Raw genomic sequence first — 24,130 nt, 5'->3', positions numbered from 1 at the left:
ACTTCAAACAACTTTTGATCTAATGATTGAATCTTCACGTTCTTGAATTGAATCTTAATGGTTCGAGAAAGGTGATCTCAAATATTATAATTAATTAGCGCAGGCGATATTTTAAGTTGCAAAATCAGGCACAAAAAAAGAACTTTTTCTGAATAGGCATATCTTTTTTTTCTTCTATGGATTCGGATTTCTGACACCCATAATGTAGAGGGTAGCCGCACTCTGGGAAATATGATCCCCATAAACAGAGACTGGTTAAAAGTTTGGATGTTAACTTTATTTATAGCGATTTCTGCTATATCTCGAGAACTTTTTAAGCGAATTGAATCACTTTTGCACACAACTATTAAATTTGTTTAGCCAAATACAATTTCATGCACAAAATTTTTTTTCCATAAACATATACTATTTTTTATTGCTTTATTTATTAATGGTCAAAAAATTTTTGAGTTATGAGATAGAAATTTTTTTGCATAATTTTAAAGAATATAATTTTACTTAACAAAATGTGAGCGAAATCGGTTGAATAATTCCCGAGAAATAGAATTTTAAAGAAACCGTAGTTTGAAAATTCGAATTTATTCAAGGAAAGCGTGCTTTTTTGTTCGATTTCGTAACTTAAAATAGTGTCTGAACAAATTAATTAGCATATTTCAGATCACCCCCTCAAACCATGAAGATTCAGTTCTCGAATGTAAAAATCCGATCATTAGATCAAAAATTATTCAGGTTGGCCCATTTTCTATTTTGCACCCTGTACATACTTTGTTTTTATGAATAAAAGTTTATATATTAATTTAAAAATAACGTAAAAGAGGACTAAAAAGATATAACAATTATTTTAAAAAAAAATTGCACCTCTTACAACTGCCTTTTTGAATTTGTTAAATTAGTTCCTTTATGTCATAAGTAAAAAATAATTGAGAATATCTTTAAAAAAATTAAAATTATAACGTTCACTAGCATTTTAAGAAACTCTTGAAAATGTCTATTTTAATTATATAAGTTTGTTACTTATAGTGTAAGAGATAATAATAATTGAGAATATCTTCGCTAAACAATTATAACAATAAAAAATGAAAGATGGAAAAAAAGAGTAGTTACAGTTTTAATGCTAAAATGATATACAGAAGAAGTTTATTGTAAAATTTGATGAAGGCAATGCTTCATCATATCGCAGAAATCGATAACTATGCGTACTTTCAGTAATGGTCTTTAGTAATTCAATTTTTCGAAGGAAAAAACATTGATTGACTTGCTCAGTAAATCTTTATATAATATGATACTTCAGATAATTCACACTCTAATTTTCCCAGCATGCAATAAAAAGTTTCGAAAAGAAAGTTTTTGAAAGCTTTCTCTCAAAATTTTAACAAATTTGTCAATAGAAATCCTAACCCTGACAGTTTTTTTTCCAACTCATTCGTATTTAATTAGAATTAACTACGTAAAAAGCTTCTCTAAATAATAGCTTTTCTGTATTATTCTTGTCCGTCTAAAAGTCAAATAAGAAAATAATTGATGTCCATGAGTTATCGAAAATCTTTAACTATCTTTCTCTCTAAACTATCATTAAAGTAATGGAAGAAGTTTCAGTTTACATTAGATTCATACTTATTATTATTTCCGAACCTAAAACATTAAGATAACTTAATAAGCATAACTCAAGCAAATGTGGTAATTTGACGAATAATTATGGCTGGGGTAATAATAATAATAATTTACTATCGCAGACTGGTCATCATTTATCTAGGATACTCTCTGTACTTTATGTAAGCTACAATGAAGAAACCCAGAATAAAATTCGCCTATCACGGACAGTTTTAATATGTACAAATACTTTATAGCATATAGTTACTCGTATTAAGCATGAAAGAATTTTTTGAACTGGTTATTGAAAGATATATTTTCAAAAATAGAGATTTCTTAAAAATATTTCATATATTTGATTTTAGCCATAAATTATTTGCAATTACCGAAAGCCCAAGTTTTTCCGCTCCGTGAAGAAATATTTTCTAGTGGAAACAAATTTTTAATTATTTTTAATTTAGTACTCTTCATTTTAAGTAATTTTTTCACCACTGTATATTAAAAATTCAAAGCATCATATGAAATGCAATTTTCTTGCTATTTTCTCAGGGACTTCCCTGGCAGAGCGGTATCGCCAATCAAACGCTGTGCAAAGAGTAGAGGTAGCGGGTTCGAATCCCACCTTTACCCTTGGTGTATTCTTCGTGATGTCCTCTGAATCGTTCTATTTATCCTTCAACTAGCCAAAGGTTTAAAAGCCTAAATTAATCCCAAGCCTGCAAATATATGTAATTTCAATAAAGCAACGCAATTATTTCGGGGTGACATTTTGAAAGAGTGGACGTAATTATATTTATTCCACTCAGTTTTACTATTTAACTCGCTACCAATTTATTAAAATTTTTGCACAAAGTGGTGCAGTTGGATCCCTAATGCTAAAACAAATTTCCAACAAGCAGTTCAAGAAATAAAGGGTAATTGTTTTTTAGACATTTTATTGTGAAAGATTTAAGATAAGATTTAAATTTTAACGGCGTTAAACTAGATAATAGAACATGACCATATCATTTTATGGTTATTAATTTCCAGTTCAATTGTTTTCTATTTTGTTTTTTTAAGGATTTCTACATTACAAATTTTATGGAACCACTTGATACGCAAGATTCTTCTGAGACTACTGCTAATAAATACTTGAAGTTTTTTCATGTTGTTTTTATTGTGGTGCCATATTTTAATTCCATAAAATAGGGCATAATTTACATTAATATTTCAAATTCCGATTTTTGAGTGGAACCCTCTGGGCAATAGAAAAAGAGGAAGATCGAAACATACTTGCCGCAGGACGATTGTAGGTGAATTGAAAACAATAGTAAAGACATGGAGAGGGGCAAAACATTTGGTCTTAAATAGAGTGAGATAGAGAGCTATGATAGAAGCCCTATGCTCCGATTCGGAGTGAAGAGGAATACGTATGTATGCAAATTAGACTAAACAAACACTAGTCTAATATTACTCAAGAGCTAAGCATAGAGAAACTGGTTACATCATCGATAATACTGATCCCAAAACAAATCTGACAATATAAATCTGAAAATTAAATGATGACAGGACCACTGTTCCACTCTCAGCCAAGTTAATAAAATTGATTTATATCGGATTTCAGACCACTAAGACACGATGAAAGAAACTTCATCTAAAAATATGTATTTAAATCTGTGTTACCTTGCTAATATGCAAATATTCACAATTTGTTCAAAGAAATAAGATCTGGCAAAGAGATCGAACTTTTGACATAGATAGGTAGCAAGTGAAAGTGTACTTTAATCTCCTTGAAATTAACTCTGTAATCGTAAAATTTGATAAATAAGGTCTTCAATGCTACAATATGGACGACACAGAATTGTTACAAAAAACATCGCATTTTTGAAAGTAATAAGAGAAAGTTCTATTATGACTGATGTCTATAAATGAGAGCAGGAAAAAATGGATTGGGTACCAAGCATGCAATATTTACTGGTTCCATGAATTGTATGATAAGTACTATTTTCGCAGGTACTTTAATTGTTTTTTAATAGCGAGTAACTATGCGGTTGTTTAATTTCCCTTTGCACCACGTTAATTTTCTCTATAACGTATGATTGAAGGGTCCTTTATATCTTTTTTTGTTTAGCGCATAGGTTATATTTTGTTACTTAACATTTGAAATAACCATTTAAGTATGTTCACCGATTGTTTTGATTTGTGTTTCATTATATTTCAAGAAAATTGTCTGAATTTTGTAATATGATAATTTCTCACACAAAATATTTATCATGAATAAGTAATTTTTTTTGAAGTATAAACTTATTTAAATTTATAATCTAGCATCATACTTTCTAGACTAATACGAAAATAATAGTTTTATTTTTTTAAATGGAAATATAGTTTAATTTTAAAGTTACGAATGCATATTTGAATTTAATAGCAATATTCTCTAAAAATTACATTTTATTTGTTTATAAAGGAAAAAAATATTTCGTTTTCATTAATTTTTAAAAATAAGCAATAAACATAGAAGAGATATTTCGTAAAACAAATTTAATTTGATACAAGTTAGACATACTCGTAGCGGGTATTTCATAAAAAAAGGAAATGTAAATTAGATTTTTAAAGCTACTTTTGCATCTTGTAATTAAAAAAAAATATGTTGTTTTAAATTCAAGTAATTTTTATTAACTTCATCCCTCCGAGAATCCTTTATAGTTTTCTTTTGTATAATATAATTATATAAAATGAGAATTTTAATGAAATTAATTTAAAAAAACTAGCTAAATTTTTATTTTAATAATTATTTTATTTTAGTAAGAAACTTTTTGAGCGGAAAATACTTGCAATATTGATTTCATTCAATGTTTTAATAAAGAGTTTTTAACGTCCTATGCATTAAACCTACACAAACACATTCGTTGCTATGTTCATTCTTAAATGAACACTTTTAAGTGTCTAGCAAACATCACTTAAAGTAAACATTTATAATTACTTATTTAGTAACTTTTATTGATGGAAAATAATTTTGAAGCAATCTCATTTGGAACGTCTTCTTTTAAACATTATCGTGACATAGGTAATACACTGTTAGAAATTTTTCAAAGAAAAAAATGGTTAGATAACAATTTATTTAATTGTTATTTTACCATATTCAAACAAAACAAAACAAAATGCAATGATTTAATATATATATATATATATATATATATATATATATATATATATATATATATATATATATATATATATATATATATATATATATATATATATATATATATATAATATTATTATTATAAAAGCTTTTTATTATATAAAATGAGTAAAATAATTTGCATTTATAGTAAATCAATATTTAAATGTTATTCGCACACATGCAAAAAACAAAGAAAAAAAATTTTTGGAAAGCGAATTAAATTTGTTTAAAGAAAAGAATACTATTAGCTAAGGATTCATTTGAAAAGTAAATATTAATGAATTGATCTTAGACAAATTTTGAATCTTACTATTAAAGAAAGCTTAAACAAATAACATATGTTCATATTTGCATTGAAAAGAACAAGAGTTCAAAAACTTTCTTCTGCATGGTATAGTAATGGGAAAGGAAAGTATATTATAAAGAAAGGTTAAAAAAAGATATGCAAGAAACTAAATTTAAATAAATTTAAATATTCGTATTTGAATATATAATTAAAGTGCTTTCAGAAAAGTAAGTTATGTATATGATTTTATTGATAATAATTTTATCATTTTAATATTACATGTATTGGGCATGTATTAACAGTACCATGTAGTCCATATATATGTAGTTTTTTATTTTGTCCGTATTAACGTTTATATCATTCCGTATTATTATGTTATTCCGTATTATATTATTTCGTAACTCAAAAGACCTATAGTATAAAAAATGTCAATTTGATTTACGATTGACGTTTCCAGATGTACTACGTGTGATCAGAAATGTAAGATGTGATGGAAACTAAATTCATTTTCATTTATTTAATCTATTTAATTATTCAATCTTAATTACTACCATGACTTACATTTCAAATAACATATATTCAAATGGAAACTATTCATTGCATTCCTTTTCAGTAGTAAACTGAAAGAAATATGATGTAAAAATTTACCAATTTTAATATCTTTCATTAGATTTTTACTTTTTATAAGTAGCGAGATTTTTCCGTTTTTAGGCACACGTAGCAACCTTGCACTTCAGGTATCTAAGATAACCTAACCTTAAATTTCATTTTCTTCCTAAGGATTAATCTCCATATTATCTTTTTTACATATTCTATTGCAATGCTATTTTTCCATTTCAAGCACTGAGTTACAAATTAAAAAATGCTCATTACTTACAATATGAACGATGAAAAAAATTCTGGTAAAATTACCGAACTAGTATGGTAATGACGTTTCTGGTAATAAAAAACATAATTTTGGTTATAAATAATAAATATATAAAAGTTCGTATGATAACGATTTACAGGAAATTCAGATTTTCATAGTTGTAGTTCTTATTATTACGCATTTAGTCAAAATGCAAAACTGAAAAGTAAACTTAACAGTATAAATGGTTTTTATACATGCTCTTATGTATAATGAAAAACTATCAAATTTTACTATAATTACTACCAAACTGCATGGTAATAAAACCATATTTTATTGTTAATTTTACCAAAAGTCGTTCCGAGGGAAGAAACCTAATATGCGCAGTGGAGATAAAATAAGGAAGATATCACTACTGTCGGACTACTTAACTGCGCAGTGGAGGAAGAATATGAAAGATGACATTAAATTCGGACAACTAAAATGTACAGTGAGGGAAAAACAAGATGTCACTACCTTCGAACTACTAAACTGCGAAGTGAGGGTTTTATAAGAAAGATGTCAATACCTTCGATCTTGTAAAGGATAGACGTTTAGGGTAACTCGTACAAAGGCCTTCTCTTAGAAGAGGTTTGTCTCTGTTCTCTTTGCTCTTCAACTTTTACGTTTGCCTTTTCACGATAAACATATTATTACATCAAAATTAAAATTTATTTAATAAGAGATCCAAACACTTTTTTTTTTTGCATTAAAACAAATTTTGGTTCAAATTCTATGGTGATGACACTTATAACTAATAATTTTGCCCCGTCATGATTGTAACTTCATTTTAAAACTTTTATTTATAATTTTTATTTAATTTTGGGTTATTAAAAACTCGTTAATTATTTTTCTCAAAAGAGATTATTTTGAAAAGTATAAAAAGTTAATTCAAAATATTGCTTTAGAATTTAAATACTAAATACTTTTACTATGTATTCAGCATTGACAAAACGATGTTTTACATGAAGTTGTATTGCGAAATTCATAAAAATTATTTGAAAATTCGTATAAATTATTTGAAAAATCATATAAATTATTTGAAAATTCATATAAAATATTTCAAAATTCTAATAATTATTTGAAAGTTCATATAATAAATTATAAATTATTTACAATTGTGAAACAGTAACAAAATATCCATCAAACAAAAAGTTGAGTAAAAAAATATCACAGAACGACTTTTAAGCATAATAAAGAAACGCCGCTATTAATTTTGAAACATGAATTTTGAATAATAATAAAAACCAAAAACATAATAATAACATAGAATAAGAAAGGATGATGTATAAATATTACTTAAAAAGAGTTAAATAAGTCTAAATTGAAAGAAATTTAAATTACCATTATATTAATTTTTAATTTTAAACTGGTGACAATTTAAGATTCCCCGACCTTTGTTAAGAAGGGATCTCATCATATGATTTTATTGACCAATGAGAATGCACCAACAACAAATAAGAATCGATATTAGACCTTTATCGTTTTATGTTGTATAGATAGATGTGCAATCTTCTAAAAAATCCATTCCCACCTTTGAAACCAAACAAGTAAACCAGAAAAAGAAATTATACTATTATTTTAATTAAATGTAATACGATATATTAAATATAATACAATTACGTTAATCTTTCTCAAATCGTATAATATTTGTTTAAGAAAAAACGAAAATAAACCAAATATAATGCGATTTGCGTTTTTCACAAGTAATTACTTTTGAAAAAAATAATAAAATGATTCAATTTTAATCATTGAGAATAGTAAAGAGACAATTTTTTTTTAAAAATCAAATCAGACTTTTCTCAAACTTCAGACTTCTTTTCGACCTTTAACATTGAAAATTTATTGTTACTTAACGTCCTCTCCCATGGTACATCATTAAGAAAAAGTTAATCATTTTGAAAAACTAGGACATTCATAAAATTTGCAGTTTGACAAGTAAAGTTACGTAAATATGTCATTTTAATTTAAATAATTCAAACCATTTTTACGTATTTCTAAGAGAAATAAATAAATCAAACTTTTTTGTGTATTACTGATCATTAAAATAAAGTATGGAAACTTTTATCTGACAAACATTTAAAATAATGTTCATATTTTTTCTATAAAACGAACAATTAAACCTACAGGATTTTACTAGTTGCTCTAAGACAGTGTAAGATAACTAATATTTGTTATTTATGCAGCCTCTGCTATCGAAATTCCAATATAGATGATGTTTTAAGTGTCTTCATTAAATATATCCGTAGGGGAGTGTAGGGTAGCACCGCCCAGCGGGTACCCCCGCCCACTGTCAAATTCATATGTATAGAATATTTTTTCAAGTCAATGGGCAATTGGACATTAATTGTTATATTAAAAAAAGATTATTTTCAAAGTTTCAAGTATTTATGCAGCTGTTAACATGGTAAACAATAGTTTTGAAAATATGTTGATTACAGTAGTCATGAAATTAAGAAAAATTGGTGGAATGTTTCGATTAAACTTCATTTTAATACTAAAAAAATTATTTTTTCTCTACAAACAGCATCAAAGTATGTAGTCTTAAGTTTAATTTGCACAAAGAAAGAAGTTTATAAGTGAAAAATTGTTCGAGTAATTACAAAAATAATTACAAATAATTACAATTTCGAGTAATTACAAAAAAATTGGATTTCGGGTAGCCCCGCTCACAGATATCACCGCCAAATTTTATTTCGTCGATAAATGTATGGTTGCAAAGATTATTATTTTATTGCTTCAAATTTGAATGTTATATGAATTTTTAACAACAAATATTGTTGTTATTAAATGATTGTTATTAAATGATAGAATTCACAAAAAGTATATAAATATGCAATAAATAAAATAATTTTGTGATAAAAATGATAAATGAGGTTTATCTATTGTCAATGCATTGGTCATTTTCATTTACACTTGAAAAAACAGTCAAAAAACCTAATTTTTGTAACTTGGCGGGGCTACCCGACACATTTTGAAAAGAGCTGAAAAACAAGTTTTTTTAAATTTCTATTTTTTTAAGTTAAACTATTCTTTTTTAGGTTTATTTTTTTTGCATTATTTAATTAGATGATAAAACAATAGAAACATACAAAAATATTGATTATTACTCAATATTATACAGATATATAAGCAATACTCCTTAAGTGGGCGGTGCTACCCGACTCTCCCCTACATATTTTTTTCTTACACAGCGAACAAGAAAGTCCTGATTTATTTTTCGCTTTGGCAACAAAGAATTGAAATATCAAACGTGTGAGCTGTCATAATCATGATAGCTCTCACGTTTGATATTACGCTCACATGTTCATAATCATGAAATAAATAAATCAAACTTTTTTGTGTATTGCTGATCATTAGAATAAAGTATAGAAACTTTTATATGACAAACATTAAAAATAATGTTCATATTTTTTGAATAAAACGAACAATTAAATCTACAGGATTTTACTAGTTGCTCTAAGACAGCGAGATATAATCAATAAATGTCATATATGCAGCCTCTGCTATCGAAATTCCAATACAGATTATGTATTAAGTGTCTTCATTAAGTATATCCGTATATATTTTTTTCTTACACAGTGAACAAGAAAGTCCTGATTCATTTTTCACGTTGGTAACAAATAATTGAAATATCAAACGTGTCAGCCGTCATAATCATGAAAGAGAAATTGTATATGTGGTGATTCAGAGGGTAGAGCACTCATCCTTCGAAGAGGCAAGACGGGTTCGAATCCAAGCGATGGCTGGGCTAACCGTAAGAGGTTTTGTGGTTTTCCCCTCCATGTAATGCAAATGCAGGTTAGTTCCATCAAAAAAGTCTTCAAGGAAGGAAAATTTCTCCCAATACTTGATCCAGAAGTTCCCTTGTCTTCTGGATCGGGTTCAAAATCACAAAGCTACAAAGTTGAACATTGGTAGTCGTAGACTCAAAATTGGGTTGGCTGATCAACGATGGAGATAAAACAAAACAAAGATCGTATATGTTTACAAATTGTTAAATGAAAATTCTTCTCAACAACGAAAAGTTGAAACAAATTAAACTATAAGTTGATCGATAGTTGATTGAGAATCGAAAGAATAAAAGCGAAAATTTCGTATCAGCAAACAAAGTTTTATAAATTATGTTTTAATTGCACTTATGTATAGCATGTTATTTATTTTAACTTCCTAACAGTTAAGTAATTTGACACTTATACAGAGACAGTTCGAAGCTCTGAAATTGAAAATTGTGTTTTTAACGAAATTGGGAATTGTTTTTTAAAAAACATAATTAATGTTTAGATTTAGAAAGCTTTTGATTGCATGTAATTCACTTCAATTTAATTTTTTATCTTTAGACCATTAACAACATAACAGTTATAACTCTAAGTTCTGAAATTTATAATTGTGTTTTTAACAAAATTGTAAGTATGAAATAGTAATTTAATTTTGAAAGCATAGTTATTGTTTTGTTTCTGACAGTTTTCCTATTGCATGTCTTGTATTTCAATTTGAAATTCTCCATTTCCGTAACCTATTATTTATTACAAATTTTAATAATTTAAAAATAAATTTCTTTTAAGGATTTTAATAATTGATTTAAAGTCTTAATATTTTAAGCAAGAACACATTTCAAATGGGTTTACCTTAACGGCAAGCGAAACGAGCATGGTTTACACAGCAAACTCTATACGATTGCAGAATAATCTTCGGAGGTTGGGGAGCGTCATAGAACAGGGGAAGGAGATCACTAGTTTTTATTAAGTAGTTAAGAAAAACACACACATTAGTAACAATTGTAAAACATTTCTTTTGCACTGATTAAAAAATCTATTTCAATTTAGATAATTGAAGTTTCCGACATTCAATATCTGTCGTATTATTCTATACTCAAGAGTCATATTAGCAGACAAAGGTATTTCAGAGTTACAAAATTGAAATAAATCAGGATAGTTTCAAGACAAGCAAAGTAAAGATTCTTTTGGGAAACTAAATACTTTTTCTATTACTATTTGCTATTGTATTATCATGAGAAGATTTTAACACGCTAGCCTGCCCATTACATAATAAATATTTCATCATTAACATTAATAGCTTTACATGATAACGGAACATATAAAAAAAGGGGAAAAAAGAGGAATAAATTGAAAGTTTCTTTTTATTAAACTTTTCAATCACAATCTGAATTGAAAAGATGTATACTTTTATACAACCCGGAAAAAAACTGACAACTTTTGTTTGAATGATCATATTTTCACGTTTTATAACTCTATCTTAATGATTTGAAAGCCTACCCTTAAATAAGCTATATAATTAGAGCAGAACCATTTTAGGTTATGAAATCAGACACAAAATCGTATTTTCCTGAACAAATATATATTTTTAGGACGAAATTTCCTTTTTTACTCAAAATGGGAAAAGTGAAGGCAAAGTATGGGAAATATCGTTCTCATCTGTTACGCAGAAAACAGGTTGGAAATTTGGACCCCATCATATTCAAGGCATTCCGCTCTCGCTCTGGAATTAATGAAGTATATTTTTAAAAAAAACCTTTTCACTCAGTGATGAAGCCTGTTTATACAAAGCACTATTTTTACAAGCATTTATTATTATCATTTTTTTTATTTATTTAATTTGCTAATAGTCGAAAACTATTTGAAATATAAGGTATACAAATATTAAAAATTTAATCTGTGTAGTTTTGAATAATTAAATCGAAATTTTGAATGGAATTGGTTGAATAGTTCTTGAGGAAAAAAAGTTTCAAAATATGAAATCTTTGAGAGGGATAAATATGCAAACATTTTAATTAACATTAGAGGTCTGAAGCTTCCAACCACTGCTCTCCTGATTCAACTATTGGGACCATACATGTTAAAACTTTCATTCTAGAGTTTCTCGAAAATAACCGGCAGCGGTCAGTCCATCCTATTAACCATAAGGTTTATGGTTAAGAACCTTTTTTACTATTACGGGTTTGAAGCCATTTACAGCTGATGCGGCTAAAAAAACTGAGAATACTACACTATACGGTTTTGTAACCATACATCACTACCATAGTTTCTAAACCATAAAAATGAAACTGGAAAGGACATTGGAGCTCTATCGTTGTTGCGCCATTTATGCGTGAATGATAGTTTCGTGTTCTTATAGTTTAGGATCACCCATTGAAGAATGTAGGGCACTGGAAACTCTTCGCGTATTGAAGGAATGAAAGAAGTATTGTGATATCAAAGCTGGGATTCGAACCTCTGTTCATGAGATTGACCGATCAGCCCTCTCAGCTACAGTATGTACCCAGCTGTAGGGAACAAAACGGCTTCAAAAGGTGGACATAATTAACACCGATAGAATTCCGGTTTTTAAACAGAATAAGATAAAAACAATCAATAAACTTTTTTCCTCCACTTAACAGTTAGAATATCATCTTTTTTATGGTTATTTTTACTGTTTTCGTCGTATATGGTAAAATAACAATTAAATAAATGGCTAATTAACCATTATTGCTGAAAAATTTCTAAGAGTGCAGCTTCATGATTGCGGCTACCACCCGTATTTCGTGAGTCAAAAATAAGTTATTTTTATTCAGTGAAAGTACGAGTTTATATCTTATTTCGTAGCTTAAAGTATCGTGTAGGCAAACTGATTGGCACATTTTATGTAAGGACTTCAAACGATAAAGATGGAGTCCTAGTACTTGAAAATACGATTATTTGATCGCAAGTTATCAAAGGTGCTCGTTTTTTATCCTGCGCGTTGTACATTCACTATGTATCGTGCATGAAGTCCAATTGTCTTTAATGTTAGAATAAAATACTTGATAAAAAATAATTTATGCATCCAGTTTTTCTTAAAATTGCACTTTATTATAAAACTACAAGTTAATATAAAACTAAGCTTTAATATAAAGCTACACTTTGATATAAAACTGTACAATATTACAAATTTGACTGACGTACTAAACTTTTATCAAGATTGGCAGCCCCCCAATTTTAATGTAAATGCTTTGGCAATTCTAGAGCAAATACAACGTGAATACCAATATGACAAGGAATTTCATATATAACCTATAGCTAGTAATATCAGTAATAGGGTCTTTAATGTTGATGAAATTTAGTTTGCTTACTGGGGAGAAAATGACTTTAAATTCAAATTTATTCAAAATCTTTGCAACTTGGATGGGGGGGGGGCTAATATCCGAATATCAATACCTATATCTAGATATACGAATATCAATACCTATGAAGATAACAATACCTGAGGTATTTGTAAAATTTTGTATAAATTCGATCTTGCCCATATTGTATTAGCTTAACGACTTAAAGAAAACAAATGATATGTCAAAAATCAGAAAATTAACATATCTTCCCTTACCTTGCATAGTTAGAATTGTATTCACAGGTTTGATTTTTCTTCAGCTAAAATCATTAAACCCTACACTTCATTAAACGAACTTGATTTCTGGGAATCATTCTATGTTCAGAAAGATTCTATTAATGTTCATGTTCGTTCTAGTATCCCACTGTTTCCCAATCTTTTAATTTCTATTCTAATTTAATCTTTTTCATCTTGGGATTCCCACCAAATCCCCTCACACCAGTTTCTAATCTATCTTCTTTTATTATATTGTCTAAACTGTTTCTCTGTCTTTATTGGTTGAACCACTTTGCTCGTGTTTGTCTCTTTACTTCTGTGCTATCATTCGATGTTTAGACACCGAGAAAGGTTCTTGCTTATAGAATCGAAACTATATACTTTCGTCTGCATTGCACTAAGTATACCTTAACTTTTTTATAAAATTTGGAAAGTTTATCGCTATTTTTAATTATTTTATTCAAAAAATAAAGTTTGAATAGAGCATTTTTTCAGCAAAAATAAATTCCGAAATTAAGTAAAAGAACTGATAAAATACGAAATGACCATTAAAGATAATAATACGCTAAACACTTCATATCGTAGGCTTAGCTATTGTGATAAACTTTTCTATTCTATTCCATTACTATTGTCCTGAATTTCTTGAACTACAAATTGTCTTTGAAAGCAGAGATATGATCCGTTTGGTAATTATTATGCAAATTTATCCACCGCATTCAATATTTCTAAATTAAAACCTCTCCGTCTACGGAGAACATCGATTTTAACTCAATACCTTACCATGCTTCATTTATGAGGGACTTAGTTGAATAGTGATTTAACACTACTCATTAGAAAAATGCGCTTAACCTCAATTTTGTGCTTAAACAAGTCATTTTTATCTTATTTTAAAGCGAGTATATATATATATATATATATATATATATATATATATATGTAAAATCAAGAGAGTGTCGACTTTCACCAGTAAATGTCAACAATCATATAATCGCTTTGGTGAATATCCGAAATCTATGTTATGTCCGATTTGATATTTATTTATTAGTTGATATTATTATATTTATTCGATATTTTAATATTTGCTGAGGATAGATCAGGGGAAGCAACAGTGCTCGGAGTGCCGGTTGAGCTGTGGCACTTAACCTTAAAAAAACACTGATATGGGCATACAGGTCAAATGTATACCGGGCAGTGGCACTTAACTAGACCTAGTGCATATTTCGGGCAGTTATCAAAGCGAGTATGTGACTGTCAACATTCACCGGTAGAAATCAGCAACCATCAATTTAACCTATCAATAACGAACTTCAGCAAAATTACTAGAGTTGAACTGGTAATTTACGCGGTTATTATGCAAAACTTCCTAATTAAATTTGGGGATATGTCCCTTTTTCGATTGTGGTTGAGACCTACTGGCTCCGGAACAAAATTTCCCTGATTCGAACCCAGCCGGCACTATAAAGCATATCTCTCGAATTTTCTCTACATAGAAAAACCTCCACTTACTGATTTTACTTCATTTCACAGTTCACTTCAAATCGGGAAAAAATTGTCGAAGTCTCTAACAATCTGAATTGAATACAACTTTGACCTGCATAATGTTAATTTACATCTTATGGCCATACATTTTACGAGAAAAATTTGACAGGAAGACCTAATTTTTACGGTCATAATAGTTTTATGGGCATACATTTATTTTTATGGTAATTAACTGAAAAACTTGTCGATGGTTACAGAGCGTAATTTAGTGGGGAATATTTTTTAGAATTAATCTAGATTATTTGCTGGCTAACAGAAGGCAATTAGATGTAAATACTACAGAATTGGAAATCCAATTTAATTTTAACTTCGAAGCGTTGTCTCAAAACGAAGTTAAATAAGGTTGTCTCTCAATTCAAATAAAGTCTTCATGCATCAAAAGAAATATCCGAAATGACCAAAAATGTTCTTTAAAAGCTTAAAAAGAATTTCTTAATCCATTCAATTAATGACTCATGAAAACTTCCTAGGAAATTAGATCGAAAAAAAATCCGATTACTTAAATCCATTAACTGTCATTTAAAAAAAACTTAAATTAAATATAAGTTATTTTATTATCCAAAACTGCCGTTCTGTTTTGATATTAAATATTATGTTTTTCCTTAATCCTTTAATATGTCGGTGTAAATAAAAGGAACTGTGCCGAAAATTAGAGGAATTACGCTTTTTATTTTATTTAATCAACAAATATTTAATCATCGACACATAAGTACTTCCACACATTTATTAGTTTATCACTAAAAATTAAATTTATTTATAGAACTTTAAAAAGCGATGTTTATTAAGAAAATAGCAGTGAATTTTTTTAACCTTTAACCATGCTTTATGGTTTTTCCACGTCAATTAACTTCTAAGAAATTTGTTCTGAGAAAAGATTTTTTTTTTGAATAGCATTTTTGGATCTGAGAGATATGACTAATATAGTAAAAAAAAACTATTTTGAAATTCTTCTTATGCTTTAAGTCTAAAATGAAAAAGAAACATAACCGAAATTGCAAGCATACATTTATTTACAAAACTTAAATTACGACAGAAATCTATTTATTCTGTCTAGTATGTTGTTATTTTCTTTAATCTCTCAATATTTGTTTTGTAATTATAAGGTATAACGCAAACACGCTTAAAAAATACTTCTCTATGCGTAAAATTTTTTTGTAGGAGGAATTATTTCTTAAAAATAATAACAAGTTATGCTACATTTTAAAGCTTTGTAATAATTTTCCTTGAAGATGTATGGATTTAAGATTTAAAAGCATTCTTATATAAAAAAATTTCGAGAATAGAGAATAAAATATGCATAGCGATTAAATCATTTGAACCAATTTGAAAAATGAATATTTCTTATAACAAAATGAGTTCTCTAAAAATATTTTTTAAACTTAAAATTATAGTTTTTTTTAATTGTAAAAGTTAATAATTTTCATTTTAAATCATTTAATATATAATTAAAATTATGACAAAATAACAATAACGATTCAAAAATGTCATATCGAGAATTTTCTGCAATTTCGTTTACTTTATTATTTTGCTATCAACTAACAATAAAATACCTATAACACAATAACAGAATATTTTGTTATAAAAATACATTTGTTTTAACCATATAATATTATTTATCAGTAAGTTACATTGTTATTTCACTTTATTACAGACATTAAACGGCCAGAAAATTTTTGGGTTTGCGTCTACCTATAACCAATTAGTTGTCTTGCAATTTTGAACACAGAAGATGAAGCAAATTCTGGGTGGTTAGGCATTAAGAAAAACTAGCCTGTGTGAATGACATATTGGATGGAACTAACTCGCATTTACGTTACATGAAGAAAAAAACCACGAAAACCTCTCACGTTTAGGACGGCAGTGAGGGGTGCGAGTCGAAAGCAGAATTATTTGATTTGATCTGCCTTAGCTGGGTTCGAATCAGGGTGACTTCATTGAACCATCGTCATTTAAATGCTTTAATTTATTAAAATTTCACTTTTTTCAGCAATGTTATTGCGTAGTTTCAGGTCACAAAAACTTACAAAACAATTTTTTTCAGGGCAAAAAACAATTTTTTTACACTCCTTGGTTCACATGCTCCATCTCAAAGTGTTACGCTTTTGCATCCCTAACTTATTTTTCGAATGCATGTTTACGAGAACATATCGCTGGTTCAAAACTAAAACGACACATCTGCAAACGTGTAATGCCTGCAGATGTGTCGTTTTAGTTTTGAACCAACGATATGAAGATACCTATCTCTAATTCTCAAGGAAAAAATGAAGTAAACAGTATAGTACTGACACGAAAACTTTTATTTTAGGTTTAAATTACAAGTAATACGTTTCACTGTCAAAGAAATATTAAGTTTTGGTAATCTCAATTAAAAGAAAGAAATGCAGATGACGACACGGTTTTCATTTCAATTTAATAAAAATTTCTGAAACAAAAATAAGCATTTCTATGGAAAGCAAAATAATAAAAATTATTTATTTTGAAAATTCATATTAGTATATGTAATTAATATAATAAATTTTAATATTTAATTTCAATAACTTAGCTTCTATTACTTAACTTGTTACTGCCATATAACTGGAACTTAAATTGTTAAACTGCGCACAGCGCTATGAAGTCGAAGCTAACATTTTGAAATATCAAAACGAATGTAATTCTGGGTTTAAAACAAAACTTGAATTGTTAAAGTATGCACTGCTTCAAAGCCAACTCCTTGAAATACCAAAATGAAGGTAATTCTGACTTTAAAACACAACTTGAATTGTTAAAGTATGCCATGCATCAAAGCTAACACCTTGAAATACCAAAACGAAAAAAATTCTGAGTTTTAAATGTAACTTGAATTTATAGAATGTGCACTGCGTCGAAACCAACGCCTTGAAATACCAAAACAAATGTAATTTCAGAAAATAAAGTAAATATGATACAACAAAAGAGAATCAATTTCTTTCAATTGGAACAATTTTCAGCAACAAAGTTTCGCTCCATTAAATATAGTCACTAGAAAGAAGGTCATAAAAGAAAAATTGTGTATTTCTCCTTTAAATTGAGAAAAGATTTTAACTAAGTTCACACTTCTCAATTTATTGCATGATATTGATTTATTCGTCAAATTTTAAAAAGAATTGAGAGTTTTCCACGTATTGCTAAAAAAAATTTTTAACTCAAATCTATATTTTTTCGCACCGATGATATTAAGGCTGTTTCTTTAAGGCTCTGTTATGTGCAATATTGCCCGTTATGTGAAATAATGCTTGTTTGCAAATAATATTCTATTTTCAGAACTGCGGTGAGTTTGCAATAGCTTTTTCCACAACTGTTATGTTAAGTTTAGCCTACTTTCTATGCCTGCTCCCTCTATTCTAATCAGTGCTCTCTGTACTAATTCCGAAAATGGCAATGAAGTAAAGCCACAGTTTTGTGAAACTGAAAAATGGCCGTGATCTAATTTTTTAATATTTAAAAAATTTCTCCACCACTGCATTGTCAGGGTTCATTAAAATTTGCAAAAACTTAGAATTATTGATTTTGATAAATTTTATCTAGATGAAAAAATCTTGCCTAATTGGCGACTTTTATGAAACTTTAATAAATTTTAAATTATTGAAGTCATATGTCTGCTCTAAAGCCTAGATCAGTGTTTCCCAAAGTGTGGTACGCGTACCACCAGAGGTACGGGAACAGTTGAGCGAGGGTACGCGCTCTTATGCGAAATATCTTGCAAAAACAAAAAATTCAAAAAATTTTATTTAAAAACAGAGCTAGCTTTGAAAATCTACGATTACATGGCTATTTTTTGCAGAGTTAACAGTTAATAATTAGTGGTGTCAACAGCCAGTTGTGATTCTTAACTTTTGCGCAATTTTTTTATCACAGCAAGAACTCACAGATGCAAATAAACTTATTAACAAAACTTAGTACCAAAAAAGAAAAATAAATATATTTTTAAAAAAATACATTCCTTTTTTTATTAGTGGTACACAGCGCTACGAAAAATTTAAAAAGGGTACTCAAAGATCGTAAGTTTGGGAAACACTGGTCTAGATAATTCTTTAACCCTTTGACGCAGATGGAACACCGTTGTCCCTTTTATCTATATTTATTTCCGATGCTCAAATTACGAGCAAAAATTTATTTTGGTATTTTTAAATTATAAAAAAAACAGTCTATTAGTTAGTAAAAGGATATTTTAGATCAGATTAGCTGCAAATTTGAAACATTATTCTTTGGAAATAAACCACGTTCAGAAAATTTTTACATTTAACTTAGAAAAAGACACCCGTGTTTCATTCCGCCGCCGCGGGCATTAACTTCACCAAAAAATTAACAGTCAAATCAAGTCTCTGCATGATAAATGGTAAGAATCAAATGGGAAACACATATCTGTCCAGTATCATTTAACTTTCATTGATCAAAAGCCGTTATTTTTTGTTTTTTTACTAATTCTCCATACTTATAACTATGTTGGGAATAGCTACTTATCCATAAAATAAGAAATTGATAGTGAATTTTTTTTCTTCCTTTTATTCAGAACAAATAAATCATTTGTAACTACCACTATTTATTAGCAAACACAAATAAATATATATTTTAAAATCAGGAAGAACGAGGTCGGGGAAATTCTACAGGCTTCTGAATACTAGAAATGATTGACGTATTTTTACTGACAGTATACAATCAACTATTTATTGTAATAAATGAGGATTTTTTTTTACTTTACTAGTAATAATCGGTGACAAGACAGATTTTTGTCATGTGGACAGATGATTGTTAAAATATTAACACTTTTTATTTATGAATTTTTAAGTTTACTTATAGAGAATAAAAATCTGAATACTTTATGTTCTTAAAAACAGAATGAAATGTTCCCGAATGAAATCATTAATGCCTAGTTGAATATCTAATTAAACTTTAAAACTTCCGTGTACTTTCGTTAAAAAAATTAAAACTGGTGATTCAAACTTTTCATTTTTGAATTTTTTTTTTTTTTGGAGAAATATTGTTTTCTTGGTCACCAATACACAATAATGGTAAAGATATTCATATTTTAATCTGTATTTATGCGAATGCTGTATTTTTAAAGCTTAAGATGTAGCCAACACTAGAAATTATCAGCAGTTTAAACTCCCCAAAACTTTTTACAAAAAGATACGTTTCGCATTCAGAGATAAAAGTAAGATGGAGATAAGAAAAAAAGAACTTATAGTTAAAAGATTTTATCGTGGATTTTTGTGCGAATTAAAGTAAGCTTTCGCTGTTCTTAATTATCCAACCATTAATTCTCAAACCATTAATTGTTTCGTATTGTTGGAATGTCGGGTATAAATTCTATTTCGACAATGATAAAATTATTTCCATCTTTGTAAGATCAATTCATCTTGGTTACCTTGAATCTTGTTTCATTCATGTGAATGCCGATTCCCTTGTTATTGATATGAGCTCCTCGCCACCTCCCCTTAGCAGAAATGCATTTTGCGCTAGCTTGAATCTTCCGAATACAGCGGTTTTCTAGTTTTCTTTTCATCTTTCATTCTTTATGTTTCAATCTAGGCTATCGTGGTTTTATAGCCTTGATTTTTACCTTTATTTTCTATTTTTAGTTGGCAGCTTGACGTTTTATATTCCAAATCACTTCTATTTTCCTCATTCATGTCTGGTAAGTCATGAGAATGGGTGCCAATTTTTGAGCTCTTAGGACTTGTCACCTTTTATTACCCTCTTCGCATTTTTTGCAGCAAATAAAGCTTAATGAAGTATATCTTATAACTGTTAACCAAATTATAGGGTAGTCGTGCAAAATTTTTTTCTGTGTTACTATAGAAAATTCATAAAAAAACTTGCTTTTTCAATTCTTAGTTAACTTTAGTTTCTTTAAATAGCTAGTTACATATTTCTAGCCAAATATATAATTTTGCAATAATATGAAACATTTATGCCTTAAAAGCTATAGATTTTTTAAAAAGTTATTTAGTATTCAATATTTTAACTGTATACGTTTATCGAACAACTATTTATCTAAAATTTATTTTAAAAATCTATTCAAATTATTTAAAAGGAAATGTAAATTAATTACCGTTTAGAAATGTAGCTAAAATAACTATATGGACGAAAAAGTCAATAAATACCATAAGTGAAAAAATAAAAAAGACCTCTAATATAGAGAGATAAATGAACTGCTTACAAGTATGTACTGTTTTAACTTTTATTAATTACCAGCTGAAGATATTCATAAATTTCTGGATCTTCTTCGCTAATTAAAAACTGTCATATGAATTTTTTTGATCCGTTAGAATGCACCAGCAATACTTAGAAACGGTTTTATATCATTCTTCATTTATTTTATACGAAAAAATAATGTTTTATCCACGAATTTTTAGCCATTTTTTTTACCATTTTTTATTAACGTAAAAGTAATTAATTGCAAAATTAATGCCAAGTTTTACTCTTTCCGAGTACGTATTTCCCAACTAGTAGCAAAAAAACAAGTTGAAAGGCAATTGTAGATAAAATTAACTTTTTGCAATTGCTATAGTTTACACTCATTTTTGTTTCTATAACTTGCTCTTATATATAAGATTGATTTATTTGCATCTAGTGATAGCAAAATCAAATTAACTTAAATTTATAAATCAAACAGTTGAAAAGAAAATTATAAGATTCATGTCCACTTCAAATGTAAAAATGAAATACTACGGACAATTCATAATCCTTGACGGGTCCACTTTAATATGAAATCATGTCCACTTTAATTTAAAATTAAGAATGAATCTATATAACATTATTAAATTCTTTATAAAACAGATAAAATTTTGAGTTTTAAAATGGGTGTAAGTGAATTTTTGTCAGCATACTATAAGTGTAAAAATCATACTATCAGTAAGATTCATGTCAACTTTAAATATAAAAATGAAATACTACGGATTATCCTTAGTACTTGATAGCTATGTATTTATTAATATTAAATTAAGAATAAATATATTATTCAATTCTTTATGCAACAGTTAAAAATTTTCATTTTAAAATACATGCTTAAGTGAATTTTTTTCAGCATAATATCAATGTAAAAATCATTTGTGACCTGGACAGCAAAATTTTATGATATAAAATAAATTATTAAATAGGAATAATATATTATTAAATTCTTTATTTAATAGCAAGAAATTTGGATTTTAAAATACGTCGTGTTTAAAGTCACTTCTTACGGCGTATGTATATCAATGTAAAATAAATCATGTATATCAATCTAAATATTTTTTGCGACCTGTCCAATTTTTATGATATGAAGATAATTATTGTGCATATAATATTATTAAAATTTTATTTAACCGTGATTAATTTTTTTTATTTGAGTTTTAATTATATTGCAATTAATTTTATAAATTTTAATTTTTTTATTTCATTAATAAATTTTAATGATTTTGATTAGTATTTATAAAAATGCATGCAAATATAAAATAATGTAATTTTTTTTAATATTGAAACTGAAAAGAAAAATATATATTTAAAGTAGAAATATATTCATTTTGATATTACAATATAGCATCATGAAACATCATCTAAATATTTTGGAAATAAAATATCCAGTTAAATTTACCAGAACATAAAATCCGGCTGCAAAACTTCCGCTTCGTACATTTCTCCAACAACAACATCCATTTATGATTGCCATAGTGAAGCACGTGCTAAAATATATTCGATCCCTATTTGTTGCATCTATGTTCTTCGGCGTTTGCCATTAGTACTGAATATCTTTGCAGAATCGACGTTCGGATCTTTGAAATGCCCGTTACTAGGTGAAGCGCCATCTGCTGGAAAGGTAATTTGTGAAAGTTTATTTCACGACGATGGAATAAAACTCTTTAGGAAAGCAAAAGAATCGTGAGTTTCAATTTCATCTTGTAGGACTATTGCTCGTAGTTATGTGATAAGAAGGGGAAAAAAAGGAAATTGGCATAGTTATGGAAGTTTGTTTGGAAAATTTTTGACAGTAATGGTTATTTTTCTTTTTTTTGTAAAAGGCTCCTGTTAAATTGATAAGGAAAAGTGATTTTAACTCATTAAATTTCATTCAAAATGATTTTTTTTCTAAATATTTCTAAATTTTTTTTTTTTTGGAAATCATAGCTTAAAACAGTATTTTCAGATCTGAATCATTAAGTTGAAAAACAATTTTTTTTAAAGATTTCATTTATTTATTTACTTTAATCTATTTTTTAATAAATAAGTTAAACGATTTTTTTTCTATCATTTTCTGAAAAAATAAAAAATCTTCAATTCACAATTGGTGTTATGCAATAATCACCCTTAATCTATACATTAAGTCAAAAAAGTATGCATGTTAGGAATTGTCAATTAATATTTAAGCGAAGAAAAAGCAAACACGTTATCAAAATTTTTCGAATCACAAGTGAAGATGACTAAATGAAAAATATCTGTTTGATTAATTGAAGCAGTTCAGTTCCTCGTATACTGTTTCTTCAAACGAGTTTAAATGCTTTTAGTCCCGCTGTCTCCACATGTCATTCGTTAGATTTCGAATCTTGTTTCCATTTAGTTATATTTGCACTTCAATATGTGTTTCTGCTTATTATTGCCCTTAAATACCAATTGTGCATGTGTACCGATTCTTAATGTACATGCATTTTTTACTTTACTTTCTACATGTACTCTAAGATATGCTTTATAAGTAATAGATGAATAAAATAATAAAAGAAATAAAAATATATCCTAAGATTATTGGGTTGGCAACTTGTAGACGTCGTTTATTTTATAATTTCGCAGTTTTTGGCATAATGCTTTTGATCATTCGAAAGAAGATGTCTTATTCCACCGTAATCTATGAATTTTTTTTGTTCCAGTTAATTTTAGTTAATTTTCAGATCGTCAACTAGAATGTCTAGTTGAGAGAAATGAACATTTTCAACACTTCCTTCTATTTGATTTAAATCAAATTTCTGAGCCCGCAAAATCTGCTCGTGACAGTTGTGTTGCGTAAGGAGAGGATGGCAAAGCGAAAGAACCGCTTGTGATTGGCATGTCAAGTTTAAAGATAAAAATTTGAACCTCAATGGAGTACCTAGTTGTAGCCGTCCTGTTGAGTTAATTGGAGACTACTTTTGTACGAAAATTCGTGCCAAACGACAAAGAAACCGGAAGAGGCGATGGATCGCTCTCTAACTTTAAATCGTTTTTTTTTTAAACAAATAAGAAGAAACAGCTAGAACTTAGCTGCCAGCTCAATAGGAAAGAAAATTAGAGAATATGGCATAGTTAAAGAACATAATTCAGCAATATGCGAGAAAACATTACCCCT

At 28.0% G+C, this 24,130-nt stretch overlaps 1 protein-coding gene across 2 annotated transcripts in view; it reads right to left on the bottom strand.

Annotated features, from left to right (window-relative positions):
* Positions 1 to 22,573, bottom strand: part of LOC107456331 (uncharacterized) — a 101,356-nt gene extending 78,783 nt beyond the window's left edge. For both annotated transcript variants that reach the window (XM_043052380.3, XM_071183104.2), the window contains exon 1: positions 22,412 to 22,573. In XM_043052380.3, coding sequence (XP_042908314.1) covers positions 22,412 to 22,486 — 75 coding nt within the window. In that variant the 5' untranslated portion in view covers positions 22,487 to 22,573. The remainder of the gene's footprint in view (positions 1 to 22,411) is intronic.
* Positions 22,574 to 24,130: the final 1,557 nt, after the last annotated feature.

Source organism: Parasteatoda tepidariorum, chromosome 7 (assembly GCF_982258835.1).
Source record: "Parasteatoda tepidariorum strain Cologne lab strain chromosome 7, Ptep-v5.0, whole genome shotgun sequence".
Lineage (NCBI taxonomy): Eukaryota > Metazoa > Arthropoda > Arachnida > Araneae > Theridiidae > Parasteatoda > Parasteatoda tepidariorum.
The sequence above is the reverse complement of the archived record's forward strand: the minus strand, read 5'-3'. Positions and strand labels throughout refer to the sequence as shown.